The sequence below is a fragment of the Bactrocera dorsalis genome, chromosome 4 (genome assembly GCF_023373825.1).
Source record: "Bactrocera dorsalis isolate Fly_Bdor chromosome 4, ASM2337382v1, whole genome shotgun sequence".
Taxonomy (NCBI): domain Eukaryota; kingdom Metazoa; phylum Arthropoda; class Insecta; order Diptera; family Tephritidae; genus Bactrocera; species Bactrocera dorsalis.
In genome coordinates, this window is record NC_064306.1 from 16933035 (window position 1) to 16948606 (window position 15572).

General features: G+C 35.6%; 2 protein-coding genes across 2 annotated transcripts in view; one reads left to right on the forward strand and one right to left on the reverse strand.

Annotated features, from left to right (window-relative positions):
• LOC105233165 (dmX-like protein 2) overlaps positions 1 to 15572 on the forward strand; it is a 62777-nt gene that overhangs the window by 16937 nt on the left and 30268 nt on the right. The window contains exons 6-9 of the mRNA XM_049454589.1: positions 526 to 612; positions 4432 to 6537; positions 7011 to 7140; positions 14468 to 14700. Of these exons, the coding sequence (XP_049310546.1) occupies positions 526 to 612; positions 4432 to 6537; positions 7011 to 7140; positions 14468 to 14700 (2556 nt within the window). The remainder of the gene's footprint in view (positions 1 to 525; positions 613 to 4431; positions 6538 to 7010; positions 7141 to 14467; positions 14701 to 15572) is intronic.
• LOC125778148 (uncharacterized) overlaps positions 1 to 15572 on the reverse strand; it is a 334571-nt gene that overhangs the window by 11577 nt on the left and 307422 nt on the right. The gene's annotated exons all lie outside the window — the stretch shown is intronic.

The following is a 15572-nucleotide window of genomic DNA, read 5'->3' on the forward strand; positions in this document are numbered from 1 at the left end:
GTCTGGGTGACCTAAATAACACAAATACATTCTTTTAAGAAATGCGTTTGAGACAAATTTCTAAATATGATGATTTTTTGTATTGAAAATGGAGGTTTATGTAGCCATATTCGAAGAGCTAATATGATTTTGAGAAAATTTTCGGTCTGAAAAATACAAGGATTATTTTCTATCCAAATAAATTGGCTGAGAGAATAATTTCCAAATGTCATATCTGTGCAAGTAAACAACAATAGTCTTCAGACGCAATATTCTGGATTTCAATTTAATGTTTTTTGTTTTCTTTGTCCAATTTCGGTATGCTTATAAGGTAGACATTATTACCTTAGTTCCTAAAGATTATACGAATATTGTCTCTCCTCGTTTGCAATAAAAAGGCCGATTTTCATAATTTTCTTATTCGGACGTGTAACTTGAAATGGTTATTTATTGGAAGTGACTTGATATTGTTCAACGTTTAATCAAGTTGGTTGCTCCACTAGTTCAATATTTAATTTTCTTGGTATTGGTATATTTTCGTTGCAGAGGGCATGGTCTCGATCTCGAACTTTATCCATCAGTTACGTTGGAGATACGAACGTATCAACTGAACACAGGGGTTCAACTACGCAGGTAATTATGATAGTTGCACATTATGGTATTTATAATCTTGTTTATATCAAACGTCACTTGGCTTGCCTTGTTGACAAATAATTAATATAATATATTTTTATTAGACGTTGTCGTTGATGCTTAGGGTGTAAAAATGAATATATGTATGTTTGAACGTCATATAGTTATTATCTTCGTAAAAGTTGCAAAGGAAATTCTAAAATTATTTTTATTTCATGTTCAATTAAATAAATAACTAAATTATATATCATAAAATTTATGTAATGCAATCAGTGCTGCGAAAAACTGAGTTAACCGAATTCAACACGAGTGATATACTCAAAGTACATTCTGGGTGGTTTTAATTTATCGAGTTTTGCTTAATTTTATTTTGCATGATTCGCAACCTCCGCTGTACAATACTCGATGTCAAACCTTTTTACGACAACAGCATTGCTTGTAAAAGTTTTGTATAGACGTAGACGCCAACACTTATTATCAGCCTTAATAAGATTATTTATGAAAATAACTTAGTAAAAATACTCATATTTTGTGGTGAAAACCTTAATAAAAATTTTAACTTTCAAATAGTATTAGCTTTGCAAGTATCTTAACTGATAGTAGCTGCTAGCTATCAGGGAGACGATTGCAAATTACTCTCATAAAGAGCAAAATAACGGAAAAGTAAAGAAAATTCTCTTCTGCTAGTTTCTTTTTTAATTACGAATTGCTTTTCAAGCAGAAACTTTGCTAGCTATTAATAGTTAGCAGATAGGAAACAAACTGATTGAGTTTTGTGGAGTTTTCTTTAAGGGGTCGTCTCAGAGTGAAATTTTCGAAAAACCGTTTTTCATTGCATTAGTATACACTGAAATAAAGATTCTCTCAAATTTTGAAATCGAAATTCAAATTAGTACGGTCGCTACAACGTTTATTGTAGAAGTGGAACAGAGCGACTTCAATCTTTAAACGCGCTTTTTTCAGAATATTGTTTTTCAAAACGGTTTCCACTCTCAAAGGAAGAATTTTTAAGATATCTAGTTCCAATTTGGAGAGAACATTTTTAACGTCTTTCTCTATCGCGCGATAGAAGCTTTTCTTGTTTTTGAAATCTTCCTATTTCTTTTACGAAAAACTGCCTAAAAAGGGCCAAATATTTATTTCTTTTTCTTCTTCTTTACTGGCGTAGACACCGCTTACGCGATTATAGCCGAGTCAACAACAGCGCGCCAGTCGTTTCTTCTCTTCGCTACGTGGCGCCAATTGGATATTCCAAGCGAAGCCAGGTCCTTCCAACGAAGTGGAGGTCTTCCTCTTCCTCTGCTTCCCGCGGCGGGTACTGCGTTGAATACTTTCAGAGCTGGAGTGTTTTCATCCATCCGGACAACATGACCTAGCCAGCGTAGCCGCAGTCTTTTAATTCGCTGAACTATGTCAATGTCGTCGTATATCTCGCACAGCTCATCGTTCCATCGAATACGATATTCGCCGTGGCCAACGCGCAAAGGACCATAAATCTTTCGCAGAACTTTTCTCTCGAAAACTCGCAACGTCGACTCATCGGTTGTTGTCATCGTCCAAGCCTCTGCACCATATGGCAGGACGGGAATTATAAGCGACTTAAAGAGTTTGGCTTTTGTTTGTCGAAAGAGGACTTTTGGATTTTAATTGCCTACTCAGTCCGAAGTAGCACCTGTTGGCAAGAGTAATCCTGCGTTGGATTTCCAGGCTGACATTGTTGGTGGTACTTATGCTGGTTCCTAAATATACGAACTATATACAACTTCAAAGTTATGACTGTCAACAGTGACGTGAGAGCCAAGTCACGAGTGCGACGACTGTTTCTTTGACGACAGGAGATATTTCGTCTTGCCCGCGTTCACTGCCAGACCCATTTGCTTTGCATCCTTGTCCAGTCTTGGGAAAGCAGAACTAACGGCGCGGGTGTTGAGGCCGATGATATCAATATCAGGGGGGGTCGAATTCCCGATCCTCACGGAGCTTTTGGTGCTGCTCAACGTCAGTTTACACAGCCGTATTAGTTTTGCGAGGATACCAAATTCAGACATCGCGGCATAAAGGTAGCTCCTTTTCGTGCTGTCGAAAGCAGCTTTGATATCGACGAAGAGGTGGGGTGTATCGATTCTCCTTTCACGGGTCTTTTCCAAAATTTGGCGCATAGTGAATATCTGGTAGAAAATCGTTCGGCTGTCTGTTGTGATTGCAGCTTCTCGACGTCGAACCTTCCTTGTGTTTGCTGACGTGCGTTTTTTGCTGCACAGAGCCGGGTGCGAATATTGGCTGCAACAAGATAGTGGTTTTTTTGGGGATGTTTCATTTACCGACCGTAGTGCCAAAGATACCTTCTGTGTCCACATTGGCGTTAAAGTCACCAAGCACGATTTTGACATCGTGGCGGGGGCAGCTCTCATAGGAGCGCTCAAAGCGCTCATAGAAGGAATCTTTGGTCACATTGTGCTTCCCTTCCGTCAGGTCGTGGGCGCAAATCAGCGATATGTTGCAAAACCTCGCTTTGATGCGGATTGTGGCTAGACGTTCATTCACCGTAGTGAATGATTGTACTCGGCGACGGAGTCTCTCTTCCACCACGAATCACACACCAAACTTGCGCTCCTTTATATGGCCACTGTAGTAAATGTCAAAAAGACCTACTCGCCTCAGTCTTTGTCATCAAAGCACAAACCTGTGTAGAGGATATTTCGCCTTCTCACTTTGGCTCGCCTTATAGTCGACCAGAGGATACTTGGTCTAAAAGCGGAAGTCGTGAGCTACTTGAGCCATATGTAAAAGAATCGTTTCTGGCCACTCCCAAGTGAATGACGACCAGAGAACTTTCCTCACTTGCGTGAACTTCTACACATGACTCCATCCTCCTTCACTATTCCTGCTTTTTAACGCCATTATTTTTTATTTCCTTTTGTTTATTTTATGATTTCTGTGAACAGTTTTAATACATATGGCAGCCGTAGTCAACAATCAGTAACAGGATATCGTGAATAATGCATATTTTGATACTTAGGTTGCTTTTTATATTTTGGAATTTGGAAATCATAGTGTTGCCATCTGGCAACTGACAACTTGGTCGTAAAGTTTGACATTTTTAATGTTATACATATTCAGAACGCTTTGACATACGACCGCTATATGTGTTGTTTACAGTAACTTCAAATATACATCTCGGCCAAAGAAAAAGGGAGCTTTCTCAAAGACCCATGTTTAGTCATAGTATATCGTGTATTCAATCGAGGTCGTAGATCACATCAAAATGGCCCGAATTCTACAAAAGTTGAAGTACTTCGAAGCAAATGGTTGCGTGTATTTTTTTTGGAACAACTGGACATTTGGCCAGGAAACCAAGCACCACGATAATGACCACTCTTAAACATCGACTGAAACAATTGCATTTTTGTATTGCAAAACATCAAGATGACTGCGGATCGAATGACTTCTTTTTATTCCCGTACGTAAAAGATAAACTATAAGCCAACGTTTTCGACAGCTGATGAGACGGTTGCTGCGTTCAGAAGGCATGTTTTGGAGATACCTCAATCTGAGTGGCAAAAGTGCTTCGAAAACTGGTGCCAACGCATGCAAAAGTATACAGATCTGATCGAGAATACCCTAAAAAATAATAAAGCGATTTTCGATTATTAAAATTTGTTTTTGTTTTCTAATCCTTACTTGTTTGTAGTAGGTATAATATATAAATAAAATTTAACATTACCAATCTAATGAGGCTTATGATTAATTTAAATTGTCAATGATATTCTGTATATTTTTTAACTATCCTAATTATTTTTCACTAACGTATTTTTGCAGGTTCCAGAAGAATTGATGCTCGACTATACTGAAATCACATCAATACCTCCATTACCGCTTTGGGTCCTGCTAAACGCAGATAATGAATTTCCAGGGCAGGGAATGAACGCTTTGGAAAATGGTAAAGACTATAATGAACTTTTTGAGATGAACAAGTCGGAGGACAATTTAGATGATCTTCTTGAGAATGAAGGAGACCATTGTAAATTCGAAAGAAAGTTATCCATGCCCGAAAAATTAAGTATATCACATTTCGGTTCTCGTCAAGGGCAGTTGTTATCGCGTCTGCTTACTCATACGCATTTACCAGGATTGTCTTCTCTTGACCAGATGCATCTATTAGCTCTGGCTGATACCGTTGCAAATTTCAACAGCGACTTTAGCGAAAAATTTTCTTCCGATCATGGTAAAAATGTGGGTAAAGAAATAACAAGGAATGCAATATCCGAATCTTTAGATGATTGTGGTCTTCGGTTTTTACTTGCTATGAAACATTTTACGTATCTTTTACGCTGTTTACCACTAAACCAAAGGACACTGTTTCAAAAACAAGGCATTGGAACTTCAAACATAGTGTGGGCTTTTCATTCTGAAAGTGAAGAGGAGCTTCTAAATCTTATTCCTTCTTATTCAAAAGGCGATCTAAGGTGGTCTACACTGAAAGATCTCGGCGTTGGATATTGGTTGAAAAATGTCAACACTTTACGTTGTTGCGTTGAAAAACTGGCAAAGAGTGCTTATCAAATGAAACAAGATCCATTAGATGCGGCTATATTTTATTTAGCTATGAAGAAAAAATCGATTGTTTGGGGTCTTTTTAGATCAAAACGAGACGAAAAAATGACCGCTTTCTTCTCAAATAATTTTTCCGAAGACCGGTGGAGGAAGGCAGCCCTGAAGAATGCTTTTGTTCTTTTAGGAAAACAACGCTTTGAGCATGCAGTTGCATTTTTCCTTCTTGCGAATTCTTTAAATGATGCCATAGAAGTTTGCATAAATAAATTAGAAGACTTTCAGCTTGCTTTAGTAATAGCGAGATTATTTGAAGATGACATTGAAATATCATACAAATCAACTTATCGAAGTTTACTCTCAGAACATGTCCTTGGAATTGCCGATGATAACACTGTATTTGATATAAGTAAAGCTCACCCAGATCCTTTTCTTCGGTCGATTACTTATTGGATTTTAAAGAGATACCAAGACAGTTTGCATACACTATTGTTAAACGGAGTTGGTATGAATCATGTCGCATTCAAAGATGAAGACATGTTAAAAGCTGAAAATTCTGCAACAAATCCTAATGTTTTTAACTTCTACATATATTTACGTACACATCCATTGCTTGTCCGGCAAAGCTTAGCGCTGTCTGCACAAGAGAAGAAATGTGCAAATGTAGTATTATCAGGATTTAGTTATTCTGGAGATAATCAAAAAACAAAATCGAATGATAAACAAATTCAATTAGAAGATTCAATAACACCTATTGAGAGACAACTTTATTTTACAACGGCCCATGCACACTTTAAGGCTGGTTGCCCAGCATTAGCTTTAGAAGTGCTAAACAAATTGCCAATGAAAATTATGGATTCAAATAATGTTATGGAAGAGACTAGTACTAAAATTTATAAGGAAGACCAAATAACTTCTGGTATAATTGATTGGAGTGAACCAGTGGTTGATTCTGCCACAAAATATGATATGGATTGGGGTTCTCCTGTTTCGTCCTTACAAAAAGAAGACGCATTTGAAATAAAGTGGGACGATGATGACTCTCCCGAAGATACGGAAGTTGATAAGTCTGTTTTAAACAAAACTCCAATAACAATAACCAAAGCTCCACATAAAAACCAGTTAGAGACATCAAAAGATGTGAAAATAGATATTATGGCACAGCAACTTAAATTTGTAGCATGCTTAAAAATATTAATGGAAGAACTTTCGACATTAGCTACTGGATTTGAAGTTGATGGTGGTCAATTACGCTATCAGCTTTACATCTGGCTAGAGAAAGAAGTTGAGGCACTAAAACAACTTTGCAATTACTGCAATTATGATCCCCTTGAATTGGAGTCAACTACGCAAATTTCTGATGTAATATTGAATGTAAGTATGCTTCTTTTTTAATTTTGCTATTTACTGAATACTATAATGTATTGAATATGTTGTAAACTTTTCGCTTTTAAATATAGTTAGAATTTTCAAGATTAAATATTAATTATTTTCGGGGAAAATTAAGGAATATATACAAACAAAGCTTTACACAATATATTCACAAGATTGACCTTTGCACGCCTGCGGTACCCACTTCTATTAAAAACACATTTTCTCGGCAACTGCTTAAGTCTAACAGTTTCGAAAATAATAATGTTAGAAAAACACGTTTAATTTTTACATTACGAAAAATTTGCAAAGCCCTTTTAGAATCAAATATGAGTTACATATAAGATTATTATTTCCTATAGCTTCTAAGAAATCGAATGATCATTTGAAAATCGTCATTTTTTTTTTTTTTGAGAATAATATTTATAGAAATCCTCTTAAAAATGCTAATTAAGTGTGACTTTTTTACTTTACAGGAAAGAGATCCAAACTCGACATCTTTTGTGTTATCAGACAAGCCAACCCTTCATGAAATTTTGATGCAAGAAAAATATGATTTTGAGGCAAAAGTTTTTAGAGCTGCTAAACGAAAGCGATGGCTTAAAGGTAAATACATTTTTTAGTTTATTAAAATATTTATTACTGCGATATTATTTTGCCAAGTTTTTCTTTTTTTAATATTTCAGACTAAGATTTTATAAAAATATTATAGTTATATAGAGATATAATCATTAGAGCCGTCAAAAAAAACGGAAAAATCCTGTATTTTTATGGCAAAGTTTTTAAGGTATCTTAAAATTTGTTCTCAGTATCCGAATGACCTTTAATGCAAAGGTGCATTTTGATATTCTATTTTTCATTTGTCGGAATCGACCAGATCGGAAAACTATATCACATATCTCCCATATAATCGATCATTCAGATTATTTAAACTTGGCCTTAAAAATCAATAGCTTTAAACCGGGAGTTTCTCTAACGAAGTTACCTAGTTGATCCGTAGAACATTTTGCGCATACGCGATTATATACTGAAATCTAATAAGCATTCAGCGTAAGAAGTTATGACTTATATTTACTTTTTACTATATCACAAAAAGGATAGCCCATTCTCTACCAGCATCGAAGCTATAATACCCTTCACAGGTTTAAGTTTCCCTTAAAAGAACTTGATTTTGAGCGGAGGGTTTGTATGACAGCTACATGCTTTAGACCTTCGATTCGCCGATATCGAGAGAATAGGACATTCTCTAATTTGTTTATTGGTATCTCGTGTATATAGACATATGGGCAGATGGACATAGCGAAATCGACTCAATTCATCACACTGATCTTTTACATACATATTTTATAGAGTCTCCGACGTTCCCTTCTGGATTTTGCGAACATCGTGGCAAACTTAATATAACTTGTTTAGGATATAAAAATATATAGTCGGCCAACATGCCAATGAATGAATGAAACCATTCGTTGAGCACAGAATTTAAACTGGGATTTTATTTTTAAAAGTGTTAGGTACGGAAAATGCCAATCAAGCAATCGGAATAATAAAACATTCTTTTTAAGATTCTTTTCTTTTAATTGATTCAAGTAGAAACGTAGTTCCACGGTTTTACATCCTTAGTGGAAGCTATTTTGTTTACGCTTTTCTTTCATTTTTCTGGTCACGAGTGGGTTTTTTACAGGGTTTTTTCTTATCTTTCCCATCCCGTTAAGACAATTTACTAAAATAATTCTGCGACTGTGCTTTAATCTCGGCTACGTTTTTAAATCAGTCTTGTAAACTTATTCTTAAGTTAGAACGGTCGTCTCTTAAGAGATCGTCTCAGTGTGAAATTTTCGAGAAACAAGGCAACGGTGTGAAGGATGACTCATAGCAGCGAACAACTGAGCAGAACCATAAGCAGGGCGTACAAAATACAAAAGCAGCAGAGAACGGCAGTCAACAACGGTCAGCAACAAACGTGACCACACCGACAACTAAGCAGGTACCAGCAAGCACGCAGGCAGCGAAGAATAACATAACGCAAGGTGAGAATGTACCATTAAAAAAAGGTCGACACATCAAATATGAATAAAACGGAAGTTTTAAATGGTAACAGATTTGCTTACTAAGCAAGAGTTCAGACGACGATGCGAAGGGTACCACCACAGTTGTCAATGCCAAACACCCTCTAATCTATTTGCGTGAGCGTAGCTCAAATGCACTTGTATCCAAACTAAGCAATTTAATAGGCACAAACAATTTTCATATTGTGCCTATGAAAAAGGTAACATAGATGAAATAAAAATTCAATCATACGCTGAAAAAAGTTTCATGGATATTGTAAAGTACTTGTCAAACAATAACAAGAATTACTACTCATACAATCTGAAGAGCTCAAAAGGCCTAGTTGTTTTCATAAAAGGTATAGAGTCTTCGGTACACTATCGATGTGAAAGAAGCACTGGAAGAAGGTGGTGGAAACGGTCCAGTACAATGTACAAACTGCCAAGAGTCTGGACACACGAAAGCATATTGCAAAAGAGCATTTAAATAAAAAATGCAGCAATTGTAGAGGAAATCACACTGCTAACTACAGGGGTTGCCCTGTATATAAAGATTTGAAATCGAAGTTGTCATAGGGCATTCAAGCACGTCGTAACCAAGTGCTGAATATTCATCCTGATGTAAATATTAAAATCCCCGTCCATCTTTCAAAACCAGTAAATCGAAGCGTTGAAATTATGATATTAAACCTTACCCAATGTCACACAATTTATGGCTTCAATGCAAAATATGATTCAAGAGATAATTAAATCACAAAACCAAATGTTGCAAACTTTTTTAAGTAAAAAATTAGTGTATTGAACATTTGTTTATGGAATGCTAATGGTGTTAACCAACATAAATTGGAACTTATTAGATTTCTGGATGTTGTCAGAAACTCATCTTACGAAAAAAAACAATATCTTTATACCGGGATTTAAAATATATGTTACAAATCACCCAGATGGAAAGGCGCATGGAGGAACAACAGTGTTGGTTAGAAAACGGTTAAATCACCACGCATTAGAATCTTATGCCACAGCGCAATTACAAGCTACAGCAATAACTATAAAAAATCGCTGCTGGGACTTAAACCTGGCGGTCATATACTGCCCGCCTCGATTTAAAATTATAGACATTCAATTTAAAGACTTTTTTTGAAGACTAGGCCATATATTTCTAGCAGGTGGAGATTGAACTGCAAAACACACGTATTGGGGCTCACGACTAATTAATCCGAAAGGACGGCAACTGTATCGCACTATTATAAATGGACACAATAACCTTTGAAATAATATCTCCCGGTAAGCCGACATATTGGCTTAGTGATCGTAAGAAAATACCAGATTTAATTGACTTTGCTGTAATCAAAAATATAGATAAATCGCACATAACAGCTGATACTGTACTGATCTATCTTCTGATCACTCTCCTGTACTAACAAAGTTATGTGAACAACCCATATTCGTTAATCCAAAAGTGGGTCTAACTCCTTATAAAACGAATTGGCAAAAATTTAAAAAAACGTGAGTACCCACATTAATATTGAATACAAAATAAATATAGGAAGAGATATTGACGAAAGCATAAGAGAAGTCAATGATATAATAACCTGCGCAGCTGTATTAGAAACACCCAGAAAAATTACAAATAGTGAAATAGAAAAGCTTGTAAATGAAAAAAGGCGTGCAAGACGTGAATGACAGATAAATCGTTCCCCTTCCACTCAGCTTCAATTAAAATCTGCTGTACGTAAATTAAAAAAAGCGCTTAAACGTGAGGAAGAATTGAACACCGAAATAAAGAAGCTGTGTCCAAATTGAAACAAGCAAAATTCCTTTTGGAAAGCTCAAAAGTCCATGAAGCCACCAACTGGCTCCAACATGCCTATACGAGACTTGGGTGGAAATTGGGCTCGAAGTGACGAGGAAAAGGCTAATTGCTTTGCAAATCACCTAGAAAAGGTATTTCAACTATTTTGCCAAAAAACAACTTTAAGCTGTCAATCTTACCCAACACAGCTAAAGAGTCGCTTGAGTCTCTTAAGATTTCACCTTCTGAAATTATTGGTATCATCAAAGAACTTAATCCAAAAATGTCGCCAGGACATTATAATGTTTCCCCAAAAATGCTAATTGCTTCCCAATGCAATTCTTAGATCCGGATACTACCCAATTTAATGGAAAAAGTTGCAGATTGTCTTGATACATAAACCTGGGAAAGACTTAACACAGCCGTCTTCGTACAGACCAATCAGTCTTCTACCCTGTCTTTCAAAAGTATTTGAAAAAGTATTACTATCAAAGATGCCTCCTTTCCTACACGAAAATAATACAATACCAATGCATCAATTCGGATTTCGTGCGAAACATGGCACAATAGAGCAAGTAAACAGAATTACTAACGAGATAAGGAAAGAATTTGAGCACAGGGAGTACTGTTCAGCAATATTTCTAGATGTAGCTGAGGCGTTTGATAAGTTGTGGCACGAAGGCCTTTTATATAAGATTAAAAAAATTATACCTTTAGAATTGTAAAGGGTGATTTTTTAAGAGCTTGATAACTTTTTTTTAAAAAAAAACGCATAAAATTTGCAAAATCTCATCGGTTCTTTATTTGAAACGTTAGATTGGTTCATGACATTTACTTTTTGAAGATTATTTCATTTAAATGTTGACCGCGGCTGCGTCTTAGGTGGTCCATTCGGAAAGTCCAATTTTGGGCAACTTTTTCGAGCATTTCGGCCGGAATAGCCCGAATTTCTTCGGAAATGTTGTCTTCCAAAGCTGGAATAGTTGCTGGCTTATTTCTGTAGACTTTAGACTTGACGTAGCCCCACAAAAAATAGTCTAAAGGCGTTAAATCGCATGATCTTGGTGGCCAACTTACGGGTCCATTTCTTGAGATGAATTGTTGTCCGAAGTTTTCCCTCAAAATGGCCATAGAATCGCGAGCTGTGTGGCATGTAGCGCCATCTTGTTGAAACCACATGTCAACCAAGTTCAGTTCTTCCATTTTTGGCAACAAAAAGTTTGTTAGCATCGAACGATAGCGATCGCCATTCACCGTAACGTTGCGTCCAACAGCATCTTTGAAAAAATACGGTCCAATGATTCCACCAGCGTACAAACCACACCAAACAGTGCATTTTTCGGGATGCATGGGCAGTTCTTGAACGGCTTCTGGTTGCTCTTCACCCCAAATGCGGCAATTTTGCTTATTTACGTAGCCATTCAACCAGAAATGAGCCTCATCGCTGAACAAAATTTGTCGATAAAAAAGCGGATTTTCACATTTCGAACCGAACACTGATTTTGGTAATAAAATTCAATGATTTGCAAGCGTTGCTCGTTAGTAAGTCTATTCATGATGAAATGTCAAAGCATACTGAGCATCTTTCTCTTTGACACCATGTCTGAAATCCCACGTGATCTGTCAAATACTAATGCATGAAAATCCTAACCTCAAAAAAATCACCCGTTATAAAACTTTGGAGTCTTATTTAAACAATAGACAATTTGTAGTGAAAGTATGAGATTTCATATCTGATGAAAGACAGATAAGGGCTGGTGTACCACAGGGCAGCGTTTTAGAACCAACTCTATACATCAAATATACAGCAGACCTTCCAACAGCTAACAATGGATTAACTTCAACAACAATTGCCACTTTTTAGCATCAAGAATACTACCGGAGCATTTAAGTTCTGTCGAAGAATGGCTAGCGACCTGGCGTATAAATGTGAATGAACAGAAATGTAAGCATGTTACGTTTCCGCTTAGATCAACCTGTGCCCGGCAGTAAAAATAAACAATATTTTAGGACCCTAAGCGAACGAAGTAACATATCTTAGCGTTCACCTAGATAGAGGGCTCACGTGGAGAAAACACATCTTTAGTAAAATAACATGTATGAAGTTTAGAGCTGCAAATTTAAATTGGCTTTTATAAAAACTTTAAACTTAGCCTAGACAACAAAGTGCTTTTATATGTACATATAATGCGGTCATAAAGCCGATTTGGTTGTATGGCATACAATTGTGGGGTACGACCTATAATACAAAGGACAATCGAAAATGCTTCGAACAATTACGTGTTCACCATGGTACATAATGGTACATGGTACAGTATCCATAAAGACCTTGGTATTCCTATGGTAAAGAAAGAAGTAGAAGATAGCAGAATTAAATATATAAATCCTTGGGCTAATGCCCTGGTACATTCCTGCGAAGAAACACGCCTTAAAAGAAGAGATATGCCTGCGTATTAAAGAACAACGTACCACCAAAACAGCTCAATCAATTGCTTAAGCTTGTCTAGTTTTTAAATAGATTTGAGATTTTATAATTTATTGTTAGGCTTAAAAAAAAAAAACAGATCAAATAAATAAAATAATATTAAAAAAAAATTTGAAATCGAAATTCAAGTTATTACGGTCACTACAGAAAGGTCCAAATTCGATACTTTTTGTTCAAACCGCCGCCATTTTGTCAAATTTCAAAAAATCAAAAACAGCTTCCATAGTGCGATAGTGACTTTCCTACAGATTAATAATCTTTTTGAAAATTTTGTTTGTCATTTCAACACTTTATTTAACTATTATACACCCAATAAATAAACATAAACAAATCATTTTGTATTCGTAATGAATTATTTATTTATAAAAAATCGGGCCGATTAGTTAACTTCAACGTTTAAAAAAAATTGCGAAAATCAGTGATTTTTCTGATGGTCACACTGAGATGATCTCTAAGCTTCTTATCTTCTTATAGTTCGCCAATTTTACGATATTAAAAAAAAATTTTGTTTATTTAAAAGAAAACGAGTTACAAGAGCTAATTATAAATGGAATGCTTTGAAATTAATAAAATGTCTAGAAAGTTTCCCTGTTTAGCTGTATACCCGCTGGGAATTCAGGCAATACTCAATACCGTTTACAATGAATTTGTAAAAAACACTTGCTGTAAATTTTTTGGTTTCGCTGGCTGAATATGAATGAAAATAGTAATACATAATACTATGAAATTTTAGCTGCAGCGCAACCCATGTTGGTGAATATGAAATGTGTGTGTGGTGACTGACAGGATTTTTCAGTATTCTGGGGTGAAAGTAGCGACTTTCGTTATTATAATATATGTATGTAAATAAATTAACACTTTGCACTCGAAACCTTTTTCGCGTGGCGCACCAGCAACTCGAAGCGCTTCGTAGCATATTTTGGTAATTTCTTACCACTAACTTAATATCTAACTTAAAATGATTACATACATAAAGTAACACATAAAACTTTTATATTTTAATATTAAATGCATTTTTACATATTTAAGATGATAATGAAAGAAAGTAAACGGAAACAGTTAGTCTCGCGTATCGAGTTACCACAGCAAAGCAAGTGGTGAGCGATAGTCACCTTTCGAGTGCAAAGGGTTGATATGATACCAAACATGATTGTTAACCTTTCATGATTTAGTGCAATAAAGAGTACTGAAAACATTTGCAAAATGTTTTTAATATAAAGTTTTACCAACTCTTGGACACATTTCCCGTCTTAAATCTTTTTGAATACTCGGCTACACCCAAACTTTACACTTTCTTACTTGTTAAAACTAGAAACTTGCAATAAATTTGCAAACTGAATAAAGTTAAGAATACCTAATTGCTAATAATTTTCCAGTTGTTATGTCTAATTTGATGAAATAAATTTTTTGCATTCGGAAAAGAATTATTTTTTTATCCTAATCTATGCGTGTATGTATGTTTATGTCATTGTTTTAATATATTTTGTTAGAAATAACTTCAAAGTACAAAGTCGAGGAGAGGAGTAAAATGTTTTGATAAGATATATTATATGTATTATGTAAGTTTGTTGTGTATAAGCGCGACTGTATAACACTCGTTTCATCCTCAAGGTAACGAAACACTTTTACGAACGTTGCTGAGTTATTGTTCACTTCATGGCGCTAGTGGTGGTGGTCTTGCTTCTGTCAGAATGGAATTAGTACTCCTTTTACAAGAACTACAACAAGAGAAAACGCAGCAACAACTATTAAGTCCACTTCCATTTCCAACAACTTTGCCGTTATTAAGTGCATGCGTGGCGGGTAATAAAACTGTCAGCGCTGATCCTATTAAATATTTGCAGGTATTTATACTATAAACTATTGAAATTGCTATCAAATATGAAATTGTTGGGTAAAAAAGTTTTTCTTCATCGCATTTTGCAATTTTTCAGTGTCAAAGCAGGGTTACTGTATATGTGTAATTTCTAACTTGAGTTAAAAAATAATTTTTTATGGAAATAAGTTTGAAACATATCCTTAAGTTTTTAGAATATGAAAGAACAAATAATTATTTGAGTAATTTTTTTTTTTAATATTCGGGGTAGTGAAGAACCGTAGGTAGGTGCAGGTCACAAGAAGTAATAATGTCAGAAAAAATTGCAAAAGTTTGTGAAATTGTGTATAACGGCCGAAAAATTACATTGAATGAGTTAGTTAAAATCATTAACAACCAAAAAAGTCAACTTGTGGTACGACCGGTACAGTGCAGGAATTACCCTATGAACTAGGTCCTTGTATACCAAATTCGACTTCGACTTTCAGTTACCATTTCCACCTTCCCAAACTCAAAAAGTGGATCGCTGGTAAAATATTTCAATCAACTGAGAATATCAAAATGAAAAGAAGCATAGGAAGCATAGTCGATAAAAACGGTGATCATCCCCTTTCCGGCACATAAGACAGTATTCTCATTCTTCTGAGCAAGTTCGCCGGTGTATCCATGTTCAAACTTCAGTTATATTATATATTTTCGCCTAACGACATTTTGTGTGTGTGCCAAGTTTCATTACAATATATCAGTTGTTACTTAAGTTACAGCTTGCACAGACATACGGATGGTCGGTTGGATAGACAGACATCCGGATTTCAAGTCGTCTCATCACTCTGATCATTTATAAATATATAACCCTCTTTATCGATTAGTTTTAGGTGATGGGTGAACAAGCTATTATAC